Source organism: Silurus aristotelis (assembly GCF_946808225.1).
Source record: "Silurus aristotelis genome assembly, chromosome: 7".
In the NCBI taxonomy this organism is placed as follows: Eukaryota; Metazoa; Chordata; class Actinopteri; order Siluriformes; family Siluridae; genus Silurus; species Silurus aristotelis.
Window position 1 is genome coordinate 26830397 of NC_139580.1, and position 25532 is coordinate 26855928.

Consider the following 25532-nt stretch of genomic DNA (forward strand, 5'->3'; position numbering starts at 1 on the left):
TTGTTTCACTTTCTCTCACACACACACACACACACACACACACACACACACACACACACACACACACACACACACACACCATAAATGCGTAAGAATTTACTAGTGTGTTATGTTGTAATGACTCATTACTAAATGGATAGGTAACCCTGACATAATCAGAGACATCCATAGCCCACAGAGTCCACGCTTCGCAAAAATCATGCTGGTTTCTAGAAATGAGGATTCTGCATTTCTAGGAATTACCCTACAGCGAATAAATCATGCCAACACAATGCAACTAAACCCACACAGCACTTTCCCTCCCATCGATCTCATTAATGATTCAACTGTAATTCGGTGTCTATTATTACTGTCCTTCAGTCGCATTAACTCCCAAAGCTTCCCAGTTTCTGCCAAGTAATCATTTCCTTAAGTTTCACTATTATATGACTGGCAAATCCGCATAATGCGGTCTTTCAAAATACACCAACCATGAACCCATATCCACTGTAGGTATTTGAAACAGATCCATGATAACATGCACAGACTGAAGATAACATGTTTTTTCTCCTTCCAGTGTAGCATTTATTTTAGAAGACAATATCGGAGACATCTTGCATTTCTGGTATATTAGGCGCAACAATATTACTTAAAAAAAAAAAAAAAGGGAACAAGTCATATAAATAAGATAGACCAGACCAGAGCAACTCACAAGGCTGTTCTACACATCATGTAGTTCTTCACAACCCAGGTCCTGGAAAATCCCCCCAATCAAGGCACACCTGGTTCAAGTAATGATTGTAGGTGAGAAAGAGAAGGAGAAACACCATAATGTGCTCTACATTGGTTTGCACTTGTTCATGGGAAGAATGAAATAAGCGCTCTACTGACATCTTGTGGCAGCATGTAGAACTGCATGTAAAAATCCTGGTGCTTATCCCGTGTGGTGAAACATCTCCCAAACTATGCAAAGCGTAACATTTACAGTCCATACAGTTGTCCAGACTCCTCATTTATCCATATTTAGGCTCCCATGCTCAGCCACTTGATTATGTAGAAGTTCTTTTTGCCCACACGGATCAGACTGAGTCCATTTGAGAGGACGTGCTGACCTGCGATCAGTACCTGCTCAGGATTGGAGGTCCTTTGATGGTTAATCCACACACCACCATCAGTGATCATCTGATACCTGAAACACAGAGTAGATCATTAGATAATTTATTTTAATACTATTCTATTTTTATTGCACTTGGAGGATGTCTCCATAGCATCTGTGTAAACATACACAGAAAACCTATAGATTTATCAACTGATTTGTTTTTCTCTGGCGATATTTAGAAATCAGGGCTGATATACAATGGCAAATTTTTTGGATTATGGCAAGAGATCAAAAAGACCTTCAACGAGCTCAACCCCTGAAACCTGCATGCTGATCTTTGGAGAACAATCCACATGGTCTGACTTCCGCACCCACCCTACTCGACAGATTTGGCTCGTGCAGACTTTACCCTCTACCCACTTCCAGAAGATGAAGATCCAGCTGAAAGGTCTCCGTTTTAAAACTATTGCAGAGATCCGGCACGAATTGCAAAAGGTGCTTGAGACGCTTTCCAGGACATATATTCTAGAAGTGGCAGGAACACTAGGGGGCGCTGTATTGCTGTGCAAGGGGACCATTTTAAAGGTGACGGTGTGTAAACGTAGATAAATAAAGTACTTTCTTGTAAACATTTTAAAATCACTGTGTATATATTTACAGTTCTAGCTCCTCCGGTTTACCTGTTTGGAATGGTAAATACAGACTGCCATCTGCTGGTATGTAAGAGTTATGTTCTCTCACGCAAGCGCAGAACTGAAATGCGCGGTTTGGCGCGTCAGATTAAAAAAATCAGCCTGATAAATCTAATTATCAGCCCTGTATATAGCAATATAATTAGACTATGCATTTAGAATATATACAATATACTTAGACCAAAGTAATTATATATATATATATATATATATATATATATATATATATATATATATATATATATATATATATATATATATTTTTTTTTTTTTTTTTTTTTTTTTTTTTTAACAAAACCAGAAATAGGGGGGAGTGGTGGCTCCAGCGGTTAAGGCGCTGGGTTGCCGATCGGAAGGTCTGGGGTTCAAGCCCCGGTATCGCCAAGCTGCCACTCTTGGGCCCTTGAGCAAGGCCCTTAACCCTCTATGCTCCGGGGGTCCCTTACGAGGAAAATATAAAAGTCCGTGACGTCGGAGTGACATGGGGCCGCCTTCCCGTGGGCTCACCACCTGCAGGAGAGACCGTAAGGGACGGTGCTGTGAGGATTGGGCAGCAGTCGAAGGCGGGGGTCTGCTTAAACTGCTGCCCCCGCGACCCGAATTACGGAAAGCGGGAGAAAATGAATGAATGAATGATGAATGAAAACCAGAAATAAAAAATTTCAATATAAACATCAACGTAAAAAAATTAATAAATAAAAATAGTGTGCAAATAAAATTGTGGTCAGAAAACTTAATTAGCTTGGTATTCCAAGTACTGCCACTATTGGGCCCTTAAGAAAGGCCCTTAACCCTTTGTGCTTCAAGGGAGCTGTATCATGGATGAACCTGTGCTCTGCTGGGATACGTGAAAAAATAAATTGTGTTTTTAGTTTTGTATTGTTTTAAGACTATAATTACACTCTTGATGTCACCCAAATGAGGATGGGTTCCCCTTTTGAGTCTGGTTCCTCTCAAGGTTTCTTCCTCATAACATCTAACGGAGTTTTTCCTTGCCACAGTCGCTATGGCTGCTCATCAGGGATAAACACACATCGTTCACCTTAAACTCTTAAATTCTGTAAAGCTGCTTTTAGACAATGTCCATTGTGAAAAATGTATCAAACATGAACACGTACCCTCTGGGTCCTTCTGGAATGGCCTGGATTCGACGGCAGGCATCCAGCACTGTGGTACCTGGCTCTAGAAAGAACTCCTGAAACGGAGCTTCTCTGAACAACTCCTTGAGTTCAGCATCATCCATCTGCTGCAGAGCATCGATGTTGCTATGGTACAGAGCGTTGGTGCATCTGAAAGTGCATAGATATGTGAAAGTTAGAAAACAATACTCATATTAGGGGTGTCCAGGACTAACAATTTCCATAGTCGAATCATGCTGGTTGGGGTGTGTGTGTGTGTGTGTGTGTGTGTGTGTGTGTGTGTATATGGAAGGGCATTTCCACTACATAAAATACGGTTTGTTAATTGCAGCTTCATTCCTCACAATTTTCAGAATTGCGGGAAAAGTTAGAATCGTGAATAATGAAGCGGGAATCGGGAGAAATTAAGTTGGAATTAGGCAAATTTGTATTTTATGTGGTGGAAATGGGCTTCCATACTTCTCTCTCCCATACATTGTTAAGACCAGTGTTGATCACGGTTTGTGGAAAGTGAAAGTCTGGGCGGTTGGATTTATTCTCGCACGTCAAAAAATTTTTTTCGACAGCTTCTTTTGCTAAATCGGCAGTTCTGTGTAAAATCGGACATTGCACAACCCCACATAACCGAAAATGGTGCAATCCTCATTTTATGCCACCTCAGCGAATTAGGCTCGTCCTACCGAAGCATCGGATTTTCAACTATTGCTATGGAAAGCAGTCACCGTTTGGCGCTCTCCAGTCCCTCCTTGCCATGTACCAGCTTGGTCACCTCAGCAGCAAGCCGTTTGTGTGCTGTTCTCTTGCTTGGATCTTGCTGCTGCTGCTCCATCACCTTCTCCACCTCGGCCAGTGGGAGAAACGTGAACAGCTTCAGGTACCTGAGGTTTAAACACTGCAGGTTAATGCTTCTTATACACATTTCAAAAAATGTCAGGTTTCTAATTTGAGTTAATCGCTCAGACTTTTTCTTTTACACCATATTTAAAAAAAAAAAGTCTTCGAATGATTAAGGCCGAATCATGCTGTAGGTCACATGACCTACATAATACATTTCGTGTTGCACAAACTCTATGTGGGTCCTCTCCATGTCAATTCAAACACAAAAAAAAAACACCATCTTACTGTTCAATGTTGTTGTCCGGCAGTCTGAGGAAATACTGGTAGAACTCGAAAGGAGACGTTTTGTTCCGGTTCAGCCACACGGCATTTCCTGCAGTCTTTCCCAGTTTATCTCCCATTGAGGTGGTCAACAGCGGCACGGTCAGTCCATACACTTCCTCGCCCGTCTTTCTGCGAAGAAAACCAAACAAATGAACCTTGTTTATTCATTCTCTTTAAGTAAACACTTTATTCTCATTAGGGTGTACAGCGCATCCGGAGCCTTTTCCAACAACACTAGACACAAAGTTAGGACAAACCCTGGATGGTGTCACATAGGGAGCTATTAACAGCTTCTCAAAGTCACTTTTTTACCTCAGGTAATGTAGCACAGACAATCCACAGGCTTGTTTTATATAAGATTACACTTTGCTTAAGTTAAAATATATTTTTATCCATGAACATGTATTACATTTTTCTCAATTGTCCACTAGAGGGCATCCAAAACCCGATCTTTAAACATTCTTTGAGCGCCAGAGATAGCAAAAGTACCGGTACACAAATCCTATACTTAAGCAAAAGTAGAGATACTCATGTTATAAAAGACTCGTGAACGTTGAAGAAACGTCGTCTCATTCCGCTGTGTACTGCATCAGCTTTATATGGTTGAAAGCTTCTTGACATGACTCGAAAGTCCTGAGTAACTTTTTCACTCGAGTTAAAATAAAGCAGTTTGGGCTCTGACATGTACTTAAGTCAAATGTAGTCATCATTACTACCCGTTTTAGTGTCACGCTGGTAACTGAACCTCACATCATAAAACAAACAAATAAAAAATTGTTTCTTTATGAATCTATCAAGGCTGAAAATCCACCGCAAACATCCGCCCTGCTCATTGTTAGCTTCGAAAACTATCCTACGTCCGTGGTGTGGGAGAGACAGGAAATTATACACCAGTAGTAGGATGAAAAAGCTGCGCAATGACAGGAAATATGTCGATGGGCTGAAAATGGCACGCAAAAAGAAGTAAAGATCGATCATGTCACCAAATAGATTAAAACTCCAGTAACAAACCTGGTTTGAAAATAACAAGTGCAGATGTTTGTGTAAAAATATGTAATTAGGAAAAGTAAACAGTTGTTCAAAAAATAAACAGTAAAGTACTGATACTAGAAAAATCTACTTAAGTACAGTAAGTACCAGTTGCACTAGTCAGAGCTCGCAAACTGCATCTGTAGCAAAGTGCTCAAGCTGAAATATATTTCTGTTTGCTGGTTTCCATTCCACAGAGGGATTGAGAGAGGAGAAGAAAAGGATTTGGTCACAGATACACTTACAAGGACATTTACAAGAAAGAAGTTGGACATTGAGAGGAAGCTTTTTCATAAAAAATGTATACCATGTATTTTTTTTCCCTTAAAAAAAATCCCCAGGAAAACCGAAATACACAAAAATTCTCAAAAGACGCAAACCCGGGGTCATTTTATGAGGTTAATATCGATCTTTCTGCTAGAGATGATGTATGCGGGTGGTACAGCTGTGGCTACTGTGAAAGGAAACTTGTTGAATTGTGTTTATTGAGTTTCTTGCTTTTAGTAATAGCCTTCATTCTTACTGTACGAGATACCTGTCTTTTTAAAATGTTTTTCTGTATAATATTGATGTCTGTATAATAGTAAAAGGCCGTGGCATCATAATAAGGGTATTAAGAGGTGGGTTGATTCAGGCAGGACACCACTGAAAGCCTAGGTGTGAAATGCATGGCCCAGTACTGCAGTCACTATCATGTAGAGTCATACAGTTATTTGTTCATATATATATATATATATATATACACACACACACACACACACACACACACACACACACACACACACACACACACACACACACACACACACACACACACACACCTCTGAATACATATAATTCAGAATATAAATCTAAATTCATAAAAATGTTCGTATCGGTTTACGCATAAAAATTCAGAACACAAATCTTTCGAATCTCGTGGGCAGAATTATTTTTTTGTAGTGAAACGAAGCAAAGTGTTTTAAAAAAGAGAAAATGAAGTGATAGTGATTCGGGTGACAGTCTGCCGATATCAATCGTGGAAGGAGATTCGTCTCCTTCCAAACAATAATTCTTTCATCTCCATCATGCCAGCATTCACTCTTCTCAAAGGTAAAGTACCCACTAAAGATAATGTTTTCCTCTTTTAGATGTTAAGGCACCAATATATTAAATGCTAAATAATAGTGCATATTTTGTGTGTATTTATAGTAATATTTGGGGTCTTTCGGAACGCATGATCCCACTTTTCATTATTCCTTATTGGGAAATTTGTATCAGTATACAAATATTTGTGTGAATCGTGTTCCAGAAATAGTTAAATTCGTATTCTGAGGTACCACTGTATATTTACAAGTGCTGTTAAAAAGTGTTGGCCCCCTTCCTGATTTCTTACTTTTTTGCATGTTTGTCACACTTTAATGTATCAGATCATCAAACTAATTTAAATATTAGTAAAATACAACATGCAGTTTTTAAATGAAGTTTTTTTTATTATTGAGGGAAAACAAAATCCAAAACTATATGGACCTGTGAGAAAAAGTGTTTGCCCCCAAACATAACAACTGGTTGGACCACCCTTAGCAACAACTGCAATCAAGTGTTTGCGATAACTTGCAATGAGTCTGTTACAGCGCTATGGAGGAATTTTGGTCACTCATCTATGCAGAATTGTTGTAATTCAGCCACAATGGAGGATTTTCGAGGATAAACCCCCTTTTTAAGGTCATGCCACGGCATCTCAATAGGATTCAGGTCAGGACTTTGACTAGGCCACTCCAAAGTATTCATTTTGTTTTTCTTCAGCCATTTAGAGGTGGACTTGCTGGTGTGTTTTAAATCATTGTCCTGCTGCAGAACCCAAGTTCGCTTCAGCTTGAGGTCACCAACAGATGGACAGACATTCTCCTTCAGGATTTGTTTGGTAAACAGCAGAATTTATGGTTCCATTTATCACAGCAAGTCTTCCAGGTCCTGAAGCAGCAAAACAGCCCCAGACCATCACAGTACCACCACCATATTTTACTGTTGGTATAATATTCTTTTTTCTGAAATGCAGTGTTACTTTTACACCAGACGTAATGGGACACACACCTTCCAAAAAGTTCAACTGTTGTCTCGTCAGTCCACAGAGTATTTTCCCAAAAGTCTTGGGGATCATCAATATGTTTTCTGGCCAAACTGAGACAAGCTTTTAAGTTCTTTTTGCTCAGCAGCGGTTTTGGTCTTGAAACTATGCCATGCAGACCATTTTTGCCCCGCCTCTTTCTTATGGTGGAGTCATGAACACTGAGCTTAACTGAGGCAAGTGAGGCCTGCAGTTCTTTGGATGTTGTTGTGGGGTCTTTTGTGACCTCTTGGATGAGTCGTCCCTGTGTTTTGGGGTAATTTTGGTCGACTGCTCACTCCTGGGACGGATCTCCACTGTTCCATGTTTTTGCTATTTGTAAATAACGTCTCTCACTGTGGTTCGCTGGAGTCCCAAAGCTTTAGAAATGGCTTTATAACCTTTTCCAGACTGATGTATCTCAATTACTTTCATTCTCATTTGTTTCTGAATTTCTTTGGATCTCAGCATGATGTCTAGCTTTTGAGGATCTTTTGGTCTGCTTCACTTCGTCAGGCAGGTCCTATTTAAGATATTTCTTGATTGTGAACAGGTGTGGCAGTAATCAGGCCTGGGTGTGGCTGGAGAAAAAAACAGTTTTAAACACTTTTTCCTATGGGGCTATGTAGTTTTGGATTTTGTTCTCCCTCAATAATAAAAACTTGCATTTAAAACCTGCATGTTGTGTTCACTTGTGTTATCTTTTACTAATATTATATTAGTTTGATGACCTGAAACATTAAAGTGTGACAAACACGCAAATGACACGTTCTCGTTCTCGCTCTCTCTCTCACAATCACACACTCAAACACATATATACCGTATTTTTTGGACTATAAGCCGCTACTTTTTTCCCACGTTCTGAACCCCGCGGCTTAAACAACGAATCGGCTTATTTATGAATTTTTCCTGGGTTTTTCCCGGTTTCACAAACTTCAAGCCAAAAAACTGAGCCCCATAACATTAGACCAATGAAATTTCCGAACGGAAACGAAAAAAACGCACCTCACCTGTGTTCTGAGCTGCACGGCATCGGGAGAAAAATTATTATTTTTTTTTTTTTAAACGCACGACGATGCCAAAAGATAAACTCCTAAGAGAAATAGTTGTGATAGGATTGAGAAAGACAGCAAACAATTACTTTCTTGGTCGGCTACTGTTTAGATACAAGCCGTTGTAGCGTGTTGAGTCTGGGTGAAGGGAGAGCTCGCTAACTCCAGTTGCAACAGAAATCATATAAGCACAGACAGGTTTCCAAAACTCGTGCTTTTTTATTTTTCTTGGCAACAGCGTTACGGGTTAGTCAAAGAAACTTAGAAATAAGCATCAGAAAATAATAGACATATTCCTCAGTCTCCACACACGCAGTAATACCGGAAGTATGCAGTGCCGGTCTTTTCCCAAAATACCGCTCTGCTCCTAAAGTAAGCTCAAAATATTTCACCCGTTACTCCGTGTGTAACGTGTCTTTTGTTAAAGCCTGTGTAAAGTACATAAGTGTAGACACTACTGCGGCTTATAGACAGGTGCGGCTTATTAATGTTGAAAAAAAAAAAATAATTGTAAAATTCAGTGGGTGGGGCTTTTATATGGGTGCACTTTATAGTCCGGAAATTACGGTACATGTCTACTCATATACTCAGTCAGTGGTCCACTGGTCAACACTTGGACACACTAGAGGTGGAGAGTAACAAAGTAAATGTAATCCATGACTTGGGTAGCATTTTTGTGCATCTGGATTTTCCTTAAGTATTTCCATTTGGGGAGACTTTAACTTCACTACATTTCAAAGTCAAGTACCTTAATTCGCTTGGTGGTATCTATTTACCACGAACACACAGTTCAGCATCAATTCAACAGCAAGTAGAACATTTAGAGAGTTATAAATGAAGAAAAAACAAACCTCAGTCATGATAATTGGAACAAATATCAATCGGTGTCATTCATTCATTCATTCATTTTCTCCCGCTTATCCGTAATTCGGGTCGCGGGGGCAGCAGTCTAAGCAGGCCCCCGCCTTCGACTGCTGCCCAATCCTCACAGCACCGTCCCTTACGGTCCCTCCTGCAGGTGGTGAGCCCATGGGAAGGCGGCCCCACGTCACTCCGACGTCACGGACCTTGATATTTCCCTCGTAAGGGACCCCCGGAGCATAGAGGGTTAAGGGCCTTGCTCAAGGGCCCAAGAGTGGCAGCTTGGCGATACCGGGGCTTGAACCCCAGACCTTCCGATCGGCAACCCAGCGCCTTAACCGCTGGAGCCACCACTCCCCCTCAATCGGTGTTTGACTCATTAATAGCATTCTATTAATAGACTGGTGTGCTGAGAGTAATTTATTTTATTTTTGCACATAAAATGAGTTTATTCAGCAAAAGTCTTGTGACATAAATGATAATAGGAGCATTATAGCCATAATAAATCATAGTACTTTGGATACTTGTCTCTTATCTGTCTTATCTTTTGGTACCCATATTTCTCAATTAAAGAAAAAAATTAAAATTAAGCTTGGGGGTTCTTTTTTAGGAACAAGATTTGTTTGTCATTTAATGCAAGAAAGAAATTGGTTTCTGCTACTTTTTTATCTGTACTTGATTATGGCGACGGAGTGTATAGTTTTGCACCATTACGTATTCGCTCTACTTTAGATGCTGTTTATCATGGTGATCTAAGATTCATATTAAATTGTAAATCTTCAACTCATCATTGTGCCTTGTATAACAGAGTGGGTTAGTGGCCCTCTTTGTCTAGTAGAAGAAAAATGCATTGATAATTATTTATAAAGACATTTTGGGGACGTTGCCTTGATATCTTTGCAGAAGATATCAGAAAACTGTTGAGAAATATTTTCTACATTTTTAAAACTGTTATATTTTTTCTGTTCCTTTTGCTAGATCTGAATTACCATCATTTCCGGACTATTAAGCGCACCCATATATATGCCGCACCCACTGAATTTGACCTGTATATAAGCCTGTCTACACTGAAACTAAAGAACTTTACACAGGCTTTAATGAAAGACAGTGTCTGTTACACGGTATCACGAGTGCAATATGTTGCGCTTCCTTTAGGAACATAGCGGTATTTTGGGAATAGCATACCACTGCATTTTTTACGGTATTACCGCATGTGTGCAAGACCGAGGAATATGTCCTTATTATTTTCTGATGCTCAAGTTTATTTAACTATCTCGTTTTTGAAACCTGTCTGTGCTTATATGATTTCTGTTGTAACTGGAGTTAGCGAGCTCTCCCTTCACCCAGACTCAACGCGTTACAACGGCTTGTATCTAAACAGTAGCCGACCAAGAAAGTCATTGTTCACTGTCTTCCTCCTTCCGTGGAAGTTTTTTGTGCATGCCGTGCAGCTTAGAACACAGGTGAGGTGCGTTTTTTCGTTTCCGTTCGTTAATGTCATTGGTCTAATGTTATGTTGCACAGTTTTTTGGCTTGAAGTTTGTGAAACCGGGAAAAACCCAGGAAAAATCCATAAATTAGCCGCTTCGTTGTTTAAGCCGCGGGGTTCAAAACGTGGGAAAAAAGTAGCGGCTTATAGTCCGGAAAATACGGTAGGTAAGAAGCTTTCGTGTATGCAGCCCTGTTTGACTGGAATCACCTTCAATCGAGATTTGTTGTCTTTGGATCAATTTAAAGTAGTCATAAGGAATGTAATTGTTTTTAATCTCAGTGAGTTTTCTCCTGGTTAAATAAAATAAAAACAAATAAAACCTACATTTGAAGGTAAACACTTTTGTACTTTTCCTCAAAGTGAAAGTTTAAAGGAAGTTAGTAAGTAAGAAAATAAGTGAGAGACTGTAGGAAAAGTGTTTGTATTCACTTTTATATCTTTGTATTCTTACTTGTGAATGAACTCATGGCCGGACATCAGGTTGCCCAGCTGATCTGTTCCTCCCAGCTGTATTCTGCATCCATGCACTTGATGCAGGTAATAGAAGTCAAAGGCCTGGAAGATCTGGTAGGAGAACTCGCTCAGACTCAACCCCTCTGCACTCTTTAAGCGGGACTGAACGCTGTGTCTGCTGAGCAGAGTGCCCATGCGGAAATACCGTCCTGCCTCGGTCAGGAAGTCCACCACGTTCCAGTCCCGGTACCAGCTGCCATTGTTCAGGACGCGCATGTTGCCCAGTTTCTTGGGATCGCTACAGAAATATAGCTCGTGATTCGTGAAGATCCGGTGCAAGCTTTCCATCACGGATCGGGCATTGCTGTCCACCGCGGCAGACGACACGCTCTCCCTCTCCTTGGCCTTGCCGCTCGGGTCGCCGATCCGCGCCGTGGCTCCGCCGAGCACCGCGATCACTTGATGCCCGGCGTTGCGGAAGTGCAGCAAGCCGACGAGCGGTAGCAGGTGCCCGGCGTGCAGGCTGTCGGCGGTTGGGTCGAAGCCGCAGTACACGGTCTGCGGGGACGCATGGAGCAGAGGAGGCAGACGCACCTGGGCCGCGTTTTCGGGGAAAGACTCCTTCAGGAGGCCTCGCTTGTGCAGCGATGAAAGCAGTCCGTTCTTGCCGACTGGTGACGTGTGAAAGCTGGAATTCGGAAAGCAAACCGGAGACCGGCTTTTCAGAACGAACCCTGTTTTCCCTCGCCATCCCGTGCACAGGATGCGGCCACAGGACGCCGCCATCTTAGTAATGACGTAATGAAGGCGCTCAGTGCTGCCCCTGGCGGCCATGTTAGAAAGGGCAAAATTCAGTCATCGTCTATGGAGCGATTAAAAGTCTCTACTCAGATACAGTTATAACCAGTGTTGGGCAGTAACTAGTAACTAGTAACGCGTTACTTTTTTTTTTTTTTACAGTAACTAATACTGTAACGCGTTACTTAAAAAAAAGTAACTTCGTTACCGTTACCGTATGGTGCGTTACCCGTTACTTTTTAAAATAAATTAATTTTGGCTGAAGTGTAGACTACAGTCTAACCTGCTTACAGCAGAGACGCATTGTAGGATTGGTGGATGAACCACTGTACACAGAAAGAAGACGCACTGTGGGCGTTTATTCAGGTCTGTGCAGCAGTAATGGCGAGTCGAGGCGAGAGCAAGACGAGTTTCTCAAAGTGGAAATATGCTCATTATTTCAATTTAGTTAAGTATAGAAACAAAAACTTTTAAGTCAAATGTAAGTTGTGTCTTTCTGGTTCGAAGCTCGTATCTACTGCGATAAACAGCAACTCCAATCTGTTGAAGCACCTCCAGGACCTCCATGCTAGAAGCTAGAAGCTAACCTGGTGTTCTGTTCTACTGTTCTAAATATTTATTTCAGAAATCCTTGTGATATATTTAGTTTGTGCTGGTCTGACTTTAATAAAATAGTGTTTAAAAATGACTTAGTGTTTAAGTCAGTTTTGTGTTTGTGTAGACCATAACGCATAAAAGGGCATTAATTTGAACATTAAAGAAGGTTCTTTAAAAAAGTAACTAAAAAGTTACTTTTAACAGTAACGCATTACTTTTTGGTGTAAGTAATCAACAAAGTAACTGTTACTTTTTGAATGAAGTAACGAGTAACTGTAACTAGTTACTATTTTTTAGTAACGAGCACAACACTGGTTATAACCTTCTCTATTGTATATTATATACTTTATTATAATGATTTTTCATCATCAGGTAAACACAAACACCAAGCAATAATGTCCTACTGTCCTTGTCCAAAGTTCTAAAGTAACTGAAGCACAATACTGTTATTTGCATTATTATGCATTCTCACACTTTATGCACATTACTGATAAGTCATATACTCTGTATCTTTATTTAATACTGTCTATATTGTCTCACATTGTCTATATTGTCTTGTATAGCCTGTTTTGTCTGTACTTTTGAGAGTCACAACTTGTGTGTGTCAATACACTTGGCCAATAAACCTGATACTGATTCCGATCTGATTCTGATAATGACTTCAAGCCTGATTGCTGCAAATCTGCCTGTCCTGAGCAAGCGATTTACTGATATTGGTAACAGAATCCATTTACATTTATGTCAGTTTGGCAGACACCCTGAGCAACTTACATGTGTCCCAGGGGCCCAAGTGTGCAGCCCGGTGTGGCTGGGATTAGAACTCATGACAACAAGGAATCAAACAAGGAATTAGTATGTTTTAGAGTAACCCAACAATGCACAATTAACATACAGGCACTGCACCGAACTGCTGGACTGAAACCAGACATAGACTAATACAGACAAGATAACAACTAACACAACTAAATGACCAAGCATAGAAGACAGTACACATTGGCACCGGACAGAAAGTGAAATAATCGTGAAGAGAATGATTTATTGTGGTCTTTGGTGTGAAATAATATACCCATTTGCAATATGCTTCTATAACCAACTGGACAATCACAATTACACACAGCTGGATGACCAAGCATAGACAGTACGCATTAGCCAAGACAGAAAGTGACATCTTAGTCTTAGAAATTGTACGAGTATTATATTGCACAAGTTGGAGGAGATCGAGATAGTGTAGTAGTAAAATGTCCAGAATAGTTCGGAGTTATTGGAGGTTTAGCATCTTTGTGGTTGCTGGAAAAAGGTAGTAAATTGTTAGCTAAATTTACAAACCACAGTGTTAGAAACTCCACTTGACAAGAAGTAACTGGTACTTTTACACCTGATGTGGCAAAATAATTATATTGACAGCATTACACAGTAATGAACTCACTTGAACAGCCTCTCCTAACTCCTGCCTAAAGCACATCATAAAATGCTGTTTATTAGAAAAGAGCGTTTTGGGAAATTGCATTAAGCACGAGGTCAGAGGCTTAGAAATGTGCGGTATTGCATGATCCTGCATTAAAATGTTCCCTATCTGTGGTCATTATGCTGTACATATCCTACTGCTGTTTATCTTTTCCTGAATGTAGCTTTGCTTTCAGGTGGGCTGTCTGGTGGGCTACATCATAGTCTTCTTGAACACAGAATGCTGTTGTCGTAATAATACTTGAAAACATACTCTAATATCTACACTATATGGCAAAAAGTTTGTGGCCACCATTTGACCAACCAATTTTTGTTTATGTTTTTTAACATCTCAGCACAGATTTAGTCCGTCTTTAGTGTTTTTATTCCGACAATTAGTGCACTATTATGCCAATTCTGTCTCGGGCCAATGTCTGCTTTTTTTGTCTTCTATGGTCTTCAGGCCAATGGAAACTGTTTTCTGTGTTCTTCAGGCCAATGTGAACGGTCTTCTATGGACTTTGGCATGTTAGTTCAAACCAAATGTGTTCAGTAGGGTTGAGTTAAGGTCTCTGTGCAGGACACCTGGGATCTTCTACTTGAATCTTGTAATAAATTAGATTTTCCCACCCAGGGTCCACACACTAGGCCAGGCCCATAATTATGTGAACAAATCAAAAAAATATTGATTATTGAGGTTTTTCCATACCTCTCCATTGTGTTCACAAATATTCTCACACATTTGTTCTTTCAGAAGGCTCAGCAGAATTTGCTTGGTTAATTAAATTGTTATTGTTATTTTCATTTTGTGTCAGTTTTGGGCTTGAATTTAATAGCATATTTCTTTTTGACAGCACAAATTTATCCCAAGTTGTTACTGTTGCACATCCAACAGATGGCGCCAAAGCCATAATAGTTTGGAGTCGAGCGACAAGTCAAGTCAAGTCAAGTTTATTTCTATAGCGTTTTTCACTAAAGACATTGTCTCAAAGCAGCGATATACCCAGAACTGCCAAAATTATGCCACTATCAAAATCTCTGCGCTCTGAGTCATTTTAATCGTTGATGTGAACATTACCCAAAGCTACTGGTCATCTTTACGTGAATCAATACTGAAAGCCCAGTTCATTTACTTTTTACTCTACATTTACATGTTTTTTTTTTACAGTGGGATAAATAATTATTTGATCCCCTAATAATTTTGTGAGTTTACTCCCTTACAAAAAATGAACAGAATTCTTATTGTAGGTTTATTGTAACAAAGAGAGAGAGAGAGAGAATAAAAGAAGAAAGTTAAATTAAAGAAAGTGAATTTGTATTTGATCGAGTGAAATAAGTATTTAATCCTGTATCCATCAGCAAGAATTCTGACTCAAATTAGTCCTGTCCATTTAAAAAAGTTCTCCTAATATCAACTCATTATGTGTAGAGTATAATCAACCTTTTTCATTCAAACCTCTCCACCATTATGGGAAAGACCAAAAAGCTGTCAAAGGACATCGGGGACAAGATTGTAGACCTGCACAAGGCTGCAATGGGCTACAAGACCATCAGATTGTTGCCTTTGGGTCATTGTCATGCTGGAAGATCGGTCCACGACCCATCTTTAGTGTTCTGACTGAGGACTTCATGTGGTGATGTCTTCCTGTACCCTTAACAGCCCCAAAGCAGCTTGTTACCTCCTCTTTGTTTAACAGTGGGGATGGTGTTCTTGGGGTCATATTCTTCATTTCTCTGCCTTCAGACACGGCAAATCGAGTTGATGCCAAGGAGCTCAATTTTGGTCTCACCTGACCACATCAGATACTTCTAAGCCTTCTCTGAATTATTCAGCTGATCATTGGCAGACTTCAGACGGGTCTGTTCTTGTGCATTCTTGAGCAGAAGGACCTTGGTGTGTAATTAATAGATTTCTTGGTGACTGTGGTCTCAGCTCCCTTGAGATCATTAACAAGCTCCTCCTGTGTAATTCTGGGCTAATCGCTCACCTTTCTCAGAAAAATCTTACCTCAAGAGGTAAGATTTTGTGTGGAGTTTCAGAGCGAGGGCGACTGACTTGTATTTCTTCCATTTTCAAATGATCACGCCAACAATGGTATCTTTCTCACCAAGCTTCTTGCTGATGGTCTTGTAGCCCATTCCAGCCTTGTGCAGGTCTACAATCTCGTCCCTGACTTCTTATGACAGCTCTTTGGTCTTGCCCATGGTGGTGGAGAGGTTTAAATGGAAGAGGATGATTTTGTGACGGGTGTTGATATTAGGAGTTTTAAAGGTGCAGGACTAATTTGGGTCTGTGGGAGACACAATTCTTGCTGGTTGGTACTGGATTTTATTTATTAATATTTATTTTACTCTATCAAATACAAATTCATTTATAACCTTTCCTTAATGATTTTTTATGGATATTTTTTATATTCTGTCTCTCTCTGTTAAAATAAACCTACCATAAATATACTAGACTGTTCATTTATTTTTGAGGGGGGGGGATAAACTCAAAATTAGCAGGGGATCAAATCATTATTTCCCCCCCTGTTATTTAAATAACAGTGGGAGCAACAAATAGTCCAACGGTTGGCACAAAGGTGGGCAAGAACATGAAACCTAATAATATAGACTGACAACAATTAAATGCGTGACTGTGAGATACATAGGCTTACATTTAAAAAGAAAATTGACATATTATGTAACCTCCGAAAGCATGTGTCTCTTTAGAGTCTCAATACCTAAACCAGCAGCTCCAGAAATGCCCTGTTCCATGTTACAGCAACAAATTTGCATTTAAGGTGCTGTCAGATCAATAATTTCTGGTCATTTGGCAAGAAATTACCAAATCTCTACATAATAATTCTCTATGTAGAGAAAAATATCTACATAGCAGGAACATTGAATACACTGCTCAAAATCAAACACTCTTACTTTAGGTAATCCGACCCCCAATCTACGGAGATGCGCCGAGTCCCCAAGTGTTTCAGCAGCAGTCAATGAACTAGACGAGTGCTTCGGGTTCATAACTGATGATGCATATCACACTGGCTGAGGATGCTGTATGATACACACTGACCAGGCGTAACATTATGACATTATACCATTATGTCCAGTGAGTGAATAACACTGATTATCTCTTTATCATGGCACCTGTAAGTGGGTGGGATATTATTAGGCAGCAAGTGAACATTTTGTGCTAAAAGTTGATGTGTTGAAAGCAGGAAAAATGGGTGAGCATAAGGATTTAAGCGAGTTTGAAAGGCACCAAATTGTGGTGACTAAACGACTGGGTTGGAGCATCACCAAAACTGCAGCTCTTGTTGGGTGTTCTTGTGTGGTCCAATCCAACAGACAGGTTACTGTAGCTCAAGTTGCTGATGAAGATAATGTTAATGTTTGACTGATCTGGACTGCTTTGGCAGCAAAAGGGGGATCAACACAATATTAGGCAGGTGGTCATAATGTTATGAGTAATCGGTGAATTGCTCCGAATAATGACCATGGAATCATGATGATTTCTTGCCTTTCCTATTCGTCACTACGGAGAGTCAACCACATATAAAAGCAATCAGTATGTGATTATGGAAAGCACCGAATGCATCAAAGCCACCTTCATAATAGAGCAAAAAATAAGGGAGAATGTGAGGGAGAACCCCATATGGGATAGAGGATAAATTGATCAATGCCCAACACAAGAGACCACCCTCTAGGCGAAAGACTTGACTGGCAGGCTGCATTCACATCAATTAAAGGGTTAGTCTGGGCTAGTTGCATGTGGACTCAGGTGTTGTGTTAACAGTCAACCATCCATCTTCTCTGACTGCCCATATCTGAGTAATGGAAACTCTCCACGAGATGCGTACATGATGTTCCCACTACGTTCTTAAATATAGAAAGGTTCAGATGGCCCACATGCACCTCTTCCAAAGCTACATGGAGGAGTAGACGATGCCTTTAGTAGACCTGACACGTTTTTTTTTGTTTGTTTGTTTGTTTGTTTTTTCCTTGGACCACCCTCTTGGTTGCATAGTTTTCATACAAAAAAAAAGAAGTCAGTAATGCCACGCTTGGATTTTACAAACAGATTTTTTAAATTAGTTTACAGATTGTGTTTGGGTTTTGTTATCTACATGTTATTTCGTTCATCTGTTGAAAAGAAGTCAAACATTGACCAAGATTGATAAATTGCATGCTAATTCTGAGCTGTGCTAGCGTAAAGTCTGAAACACACATTTTCCCTGATACTGTATTAATGGAAAAAAAAAACGTCTGAAATCAAATATGATGCATTTCTAGTTAAAAAACAAAGTTTCAGGTGTGCAGTTTTTATTTGACTCCACACAGTATTTGATAATTTCCTAAGCACTCGATTATAAGCCAGTTTTCTCTTTGTTGTTGTAAGTGGGTTTGGCAGAAACAAAATAAATGCATTTTTGGCTATTCAATTGTGTACGCAGCCTTGAGGTCAAGCTGCTAAATAATCAAAAGTACAGGAATTTTGTAGCAAAGGCACAGGTATCGACTCGTGGATTGTGTCATGCAGTCAATTGCAGTCAAATTAGATTTAATTTGATATATCTGCAGAATTTATAGCAATAAATCACACATTCAACCTGACATGTTCAAATACCAATGCAGCCATTCGAATAAATAAAATGAAAATGTGCGATTCTATCTATAACTTCCTTGTATGAATTGCTCATCGTTCGTGTTAAGACCATCCTTCATAGGATTACAATGTATTTTACAGCATGTTGCTAAACAATGTCGATGTTACTGAAATTACATCGTGTGCTTTAATGAGCTTTAGTGAAACAGCAAATCATAAGGCGGAAATTCGTGAACAAAAATCAATACATACATACAAATACAGTTATGCGGAGTTAAACCATGAATGAACAAACCCTGCCAACACAATTATATTGTCCAGAGGAAACACCATGAACAGACATTGACAGGATGCCAGGATGAAAATTGTAACCGGCGAATTTTATGAGCTTCTACCTGAGATTACAATGTCATACGGGCTAAGAATTCACACACGACATCACCACAAGGGCTTTCGTCTTTTGAATACTCTCTCCTTGTGTAAATGGGTAAAGCAGGATCTTTACAGAACATGTTCATAAATGACAGTACGTTCCAGCTAGCTGGATACCCATTCCACTATTTTAAATTGCACTCTGAATAAAATCCCAACTATTTTACAATATTTTATATATTAACATAGTCTTGATTTAGTATCAAAAATATTACACCATTATACAACTCTAAATGTAGTGCCTGTGCTACTTAGGTATGTGCTATGAATGCAATTTATTAAACGTTAAATTTATATATATATATCTCTAAATTGCATTTAGGTCCCTTTCAAAGGAAATATGGCCACCTCGATTGTATAAGTGAACATGTACAGCTGTCCATTTCTGACTATGCTTTCCAGATTAAAGGATCAGTATAAAGGTTTTAAAAAAAATGGTGCGGTTAAGACAGTTCCCATGCTTACAGGTAAAGTGGTATACACTCCTGATACCTATATATGAAGCCTTACATTCAGAAGCACCAGATAAAACTATGCATAGTCTTGTTCCATGCCAGAAGTAAAACCTATATAAAAAAAGACCTATATTTAATGGAAATGTTAACAGTGCAACAATTATACTATAGAAGCAAAATTATTGGGATGCCCATCTTTTCCAACCATACAGCATGTGGTTCTGCTTCAAACTTTTACCAAAAACTTGGAGGCACACAAGTACATAGGATGTCTCTGAATGTGCCGTTATAACCTACTGAACACCTTCAGGATGAATTGGAACACTGACTGCACCCATGGCCTCCTTACCTACATCAGTACATGATTTTACTAACACCATTATGGCTGTATCACAAATCTCCAAAAACACTGTCCAAAATCTGGTAAAACATCTTCCCAGAAGAATGGAAGTTACAATGGAGATTAAATTTGTATGGCACGATTTATATGGTAAGGTGTCCACAAATTGTCTTCTATATAGTATAAGTTTTTGTGTCTTTGACACAAACGTATGCTATTCTTCTCATTAAACATATATTAGAAAGATCGATTCTTTCATAAATCATTACAAATCTTTTATCAATTAATCTCCCGAGAGCCTTTCTGGAAAATATGCCCAATTACTGTAAGTTTCCTTATTACTGACTGATTTAAAAAATGTCAACCATTAAAAACTACGTGTATTAATTTTTTTATTTATATAAAACACTGACTTGTTCCACCTATTGTTTGCCCCCCCAAAGCTACAGGGTTTTGAGGGCAGGATTGGAGCGATTCGAATCCTTGACACTACTTTAGGACGATTTTACTAAAACTCTTTAAGTAATACAGAGTAGCTGTGGCTACACACTAGAGTGAGGACACTAGATCTCACCAAAACCACCAATATCACCACTAAAAACCGCTTAATTAATCATAGTGTCTTACATTTTTACCTCAGAAATGTGAAATAAAGGCTCAGATAACATTTGTTGAGCATGTCACAAAAACTATATCGATATGTAGATGAATGAGCACAGTGAAAAGCTTGGGTACCTGCACTAGAGAGACCAGAACAGCTAATGCTACACGTTTTATCCAGGTATGCACCAAGATACAATGAGATTGATCGCTAATCTATTAAAAGCTGAAGTGGTTTTGAAAATGCTAGTTGTTGTGAAGTTGTAATTTTTTTTATTAAATTTTTTTGAAGCAAAATATAAGAACTAGCAAGATTAGCTTTAAAAAAAAAAGGAGTGTAATAACATTTCCTGCATGCCATGAACAGTATTTGGCTGTCATTGATGCAATGACAAACATCGAATCGACATCAGGCGAGCAATTTTGGACCTGAGAAATCCAACTGGGTGTTAATAAACTTGCCTTGAAAATATATCAGAGGCAATCTAAGAAAATAAGAAAACACCCAGCAAAATTTCGGGCACCAGATCAGCCCACTGCAACATTGTACATTACATTAGAAAAACAAAGGCACAAACGGACGCTAACTCATGAGACTTAGCGAGCAGCCTGATCCATTTAACCCCAAGAAGTTAATCGAAGGTAATAAAGGGTAATTTGACTATTGTGTATATAATAAAGATTTGGTGGGCTTATTAATAACTTTTTTAGAGTCTACAAGCCTTTAAGTTCTTTTCTTTTAAACCTAAATTGAAGTCACTTGGGTGTTATCAGTGTATCTTCATTCTTTTTATATTTAAGTAGTCCCGATTTCATGCATAGCTTCCAATTCTGATCAACCAGCCATTATTATCCCACTTTATTCTGCATGTTTTGGAGGCTTCACCAAGTGTTTGTCACTTAAATGCTCCCTTATTTTCTGCTTAAAGGACATATTGCTGTATCAACAAGTCTGGCCAGTAGGCTTGTTTTCACAGTCTCGAGCCCATGAGGGAGGTCATGGAGATTTGTATAGACTTTTATTTTTTTTTTGAAAATATAATGAAACTTTAGTGCAGTGTGAATGAGGACAATCCTGCCACTGGCCATTTCTTTAAAAAGATTCCTCTATCTGATTTCCATCGCTTGCTGGTATTTACTTTCCGGACAGCACTGTCTCTTGTGCATAGTTGTTTTATTGGCAAGCCCTTCAGATGGGGTTACACTGTGTCTTTAAAAGGGACAGATCCCAGAAGCCCCTGAGAGCATTTCATAATTTTTTTTTTTAGGAACAAATGAACATCTGAGCTGTCAGACAAGCCCTTAATCGTTAGGAAAGGTTAAGGGCTTGTTCTCTTGCACCTTCTTTGTGTTCCCCTTCGAATTAAGTGGCACGTGAGTCTCCCTTAGTACATGTCCCTGTAGATTTCCTGAAGCAGAGGATGCAGTGACGTGTCCTCCATTTTCTTGATCTCCTGCACTAACTGGGCATGCTCTGTGACTAGTTGACGCAGATCAGCTAGTTTCTGCAGCAGGTTAGGAAACAGGAAGGTATTGTCTGGGTGGTTATTCTGTAGGTGGAGCTGCAGCACATGGACGATGCTCTCCTGCATCCGCTCGATGTATGGGACATTCATCAGGCCTGGACGATCTGAGTGACCAGAAGAACAGGTTTTAAAATACCGGGGAAGTCCGAGCATGAAACGCATTATACCCAAATGAATAGAAAAACGAGGTAGGTAGTCCACAAGGTAGGTAGCCTGTTAATCAAGTTTTCGGAACGCTTTCGTGTTGTCCACGCTCTGAATCATTTGTGTAATCAGTCCAATGGAAAGCACGGTGTCACCGGTGGGGTGACATCATGACCAGGATGCTATAAAAGCACATGGAGTGCAGCCGGAACTAACTTCTGTTTGTTCATGAAGCGCTCTATGTGTGTTTTGTCTCATGGTATGTGGTAATGTCTGAGAAAAAAAAAAAAAAAAAAAAAAATATATATATATATATATATATATATATATATATATATATATATATATATATATATATATATATATGTATATATATATATATATATATATATATATATATATATATATATATATATATATATATACGAAAATGAAGACAAAGCAAAAAGACCAAGCACACTTTCCGGCTGAGTCTCTAACTCTAACTTTCCCTCAATAAAAAACCCTTAATTTATAAACTGCATGTTGTGTTCACTTGTGTAATCTTTTACTAATATTTAAATTAGTTTGATAATCTGAAACATTAAAGTGTGACAAACACGCAAAAAAATAATTCATCAGGAAGGGGGCAAACACTTTTTCACACCACTGTAGATTGGCAGGCCGATGAGCAGAAAGTTCCCCCATCCAGTAAGCTCGACGAGCGACCTTTCTGTGACCTGCTTTACAGCCTCTGCGTCAGGGTCTGCCTTTGTTTCCGGACCTGCACACTGAGTTTAGATTAGTTTTAGTTCCAAGTCCTCGTTATACTCTAACTTAGTGGGACTGAAAGAGCGTGGTTACGGGTCTGTGCCCCGGGTTGAAGAGACGTTGGCTAGCCATCTTTCCCCGGGTGCCTTATCGTCCCTAAAGACCCCGACACTGGTTCCCGGTATCGAAGCGAACCCGGAGGACTCGCTGCCCCCCGCTCCTTTCGGGTTAAGAGCGGACTCAACCCGGAGTGTGGCAGCCACTAAGACTTGGTTCTCTGGAGTTTCTCTCCAGGACATCTGCAACGCTGCAGGTTGGTCCACCCTGCTGACCTTTGTCTGGTTTTATAAGCTTGAGCTCAGTGCCACTTCTGGCCCCTCTGCCTAGCTGTGCTTTTACACACGAGGCAGTGACTGGTCAGTCTGGCGGTATTGGATACACGTTCCCAAAGCTTTGTAGACGCAGCTTGAGTACCTGAAAGGGAACGTCTCCAGGTGACGTACGTAACCATGGTTCCCTAAGGGATCGAGAGGCTGCATCTCCATCCCTGCAGCGCTTTTTTTACTTTTCAGAAGCTAGCACCGGCTTCACTCCATGTGCTTTTATAGCTTCCTGGTCGTGACGTCACCCCGCCGGTGACGCCGTGCTTTCCATTGGACTGATTACACACATGATTCAGAGCGTGGACAATGCGGAAGCATTCGCAAAGCGTTGTTGACGCAGCGACTCGTTCCCTCAGGGAACCATGGTTACAGGTTATGTAACCTGGAGACGGTCTCTTACCTCCACAGCAGATTATGGCTGCTACAAACAGAGCCAGGTCGCTGTCATCCAGTCCCAGTGCATTGAACTTCATGGCGAACTGGAACTTGGGCTCCATCATGTCACTGATGGGTCGTCGCAGGCTCTTGAGGAACTCTCTTGTAATGAAGCCACTGCCATAGGCAACCAGCAAGCCATCTTTATTCATGCAAGAGGCCAGCATAGCAAAGAGTGCCTCGTACACACCATACTTTAACAGTGTTACCTAAAAAAAATGCACAAAAGTGGACAGGTAGGATGACATTGTTTAGAGCAAGTATATAAAAGAGTGCTTTAATGGATACATGGCCCAATGTTTGGAAGAAGCACCACTTTGATTGCTATAGCATCTTTATACCCTAAATTCACATTTCATTGACTTTCAAAGAGCACAAAGATCAAGCTGCATATGTTTCTTGTTTAATAGCTGTATGTCATGCAGTAGTGGACAATAACAAAGTAAATGAAAATGAAAGTAGCTTTTTTTACGTATCTGTACATAACTGAAGTATTTCTATTTGGGGATATTTTTACTTTAACTTCACTACATTTCAACATTTTGAGAGTAATAAATGATAGAAGAAACTCCTGACTCTAACTTGCCAAAACACCAAAAGAAGGATTTGGGTTCATGATCATTTTAAAAGGTATCAATCAGTGTTTGACTAATTAATATTATTCTATTAATAGATTGGTGTGCTAAAAGTAAGAAACATTATAGCCATAATAAATCCTAGTACTTTGAATACCTAAGTACATTTAAAGGCAAATACTTTTGTACTTTTACTCAAGTGAAAGCACTTTTACAGAGTGTATCGCTACTACATGGTTTGTGTGCTTCGTCCACCATCGTTTGCCATGGCACCAACCTGGTCATTCAGGTCGAGGTTGCAGAAGCCTGGAACGGACTTGGCAAACTCTGTGAGCTCTGTGACGGTCTCCACCGATGTGCACTGGCAGCAGTGGAAGATTCGCACTTCTACGTCCTTTTCGAGCAGTCCACCTGCACTGCCAACCATCTTAGCCACCAGAGTCTGCTCGGCCAGATGCAGAGTCTCCATGTCATGGATTACAAAGGGCTGGAATACAAAAATTACAACAAAAAATTTTCATCCTCTTTACTGACAATTGAGGTGAGAGTCCATGAGATATCTTCTTGGGTATACATGCAGCAACCTTTATCCAGACATTCATTATTTTCTATTCTACTTCTTGCCTTGTACATGTCAAATCTTAGCTGGACTCCACTAACTACTACTTAACATACAGTTCAGCGTCAGTACAACAACAAGCAGAACATTTTGAGAGGAATATAGGATGGAAGAAACTCCTGACTCGAACTTGCCACATCACCCGTGGCCTTATTTGCGTGAAAAACCTTTTTAAAGCAGTTCAAAAGAAGCAAATTTGTGTTTGACTAATTCATATTATTCAATTAATAGATTGGTGTACTGAGAGTAACAGTAGAGTCTTTTCACTTAATGAGTTGATTTGAATGAGTTGAGACTTGTGGCATTATAATAGGAACATTATAGCCATAATCATAGTACTTTGGATACTTAGACTTACACATACTTTATTGATCCCGTGAGGGAAATTATTGTGTTACAGCAGCAGCAGCAGCAGGTAACACAAACAGTAGTAGGGGGTAAAAAAGAAAATGCTGAATGTACAGTAGGTAAATAATTTTAACTTAAATAAATAAATAAATACTTTAAGACTAGACAGTGGCAATTCTATCATTAGATTAATCTTTGTCAGATAATGGAAGACATGACCGTTGCCCATCACATGAGAAATATCATCATCACCACCCTACATGGGCTGTTCACCACTGGCCCCTGCTGTGACATCCCACTCTATGAGAAGCATCTCCTTCTAATTTGGAAAGATTCTGCTCCAGTAACACATTACTGTGTAATTTCTCCAGTTTCTACAGGGATACGATTACTGTGCACTTTCCCTCCCTGTTGCTGTCAGGGAAAAGGTGTCTGCTACCTGAAGGGCAA

The 25532-nt window shown here is 39.8% G+C and overlaps 2 protein-coding genes across 8 annotated transcripts in view; both read right to left on the reverse strand.

Moving 5' to 3' along the window:
- Nucleotides 1-540: 540 nt before the first annotated feature.
- On the reverse strand, nt 541-11914 carry yars2 (tyrosyl-tRNA synthetase 2, mitochondrial). The gene is made up of 5 exons (XM_083546407.1): nt 11042-11914; nt 4032-4199; nt 3632-3787; nt 2889-3059; nt 541-1168 (listed from the first exon to the last, which is right to left on the reverse strand). Exons 1-5 carry the CDS (start codon nt 11875-11877, stop codon nt 1003-1005), a joined length of 1497 nt encoding a protein of 498 aa, XP_083402533.1. The 5' UTR covers nt 11878-11914; the 3' UTR covers nt 541-1002.
- A 6019-nt stretch (nt 11915-17933) lies between these two features.
- The window catches only part of pparab (peroxisome proliferator-activated receptor alpha b), a 32731-nt gene continuing 25132 nt past the window's right edge, over nt 17934-25532 (reverse strand). For all 7 annotated transcript variants that reach the window (XM_083546421.1, XM_083546422.1, XM_083546426.1 and 4 more), the window contains 3 exons: nt 24393-24602; nt 23506-23749; nt 17934-21932 (listed from right to left, as the gene is read on the reverse strand). In XM_083546421.1, the coding sequence (XP_083402547.1) occupies nt 21688-21932; nt 23506-23749; nt 24393-24602 (699 nt within the window). In that variant the 3' untranslated portion in view covers nt 17934-21687. The remainder of the gene's footprint in view (nt 21933-23505; nt 23750-24392; nt 24603-25532) is intronic.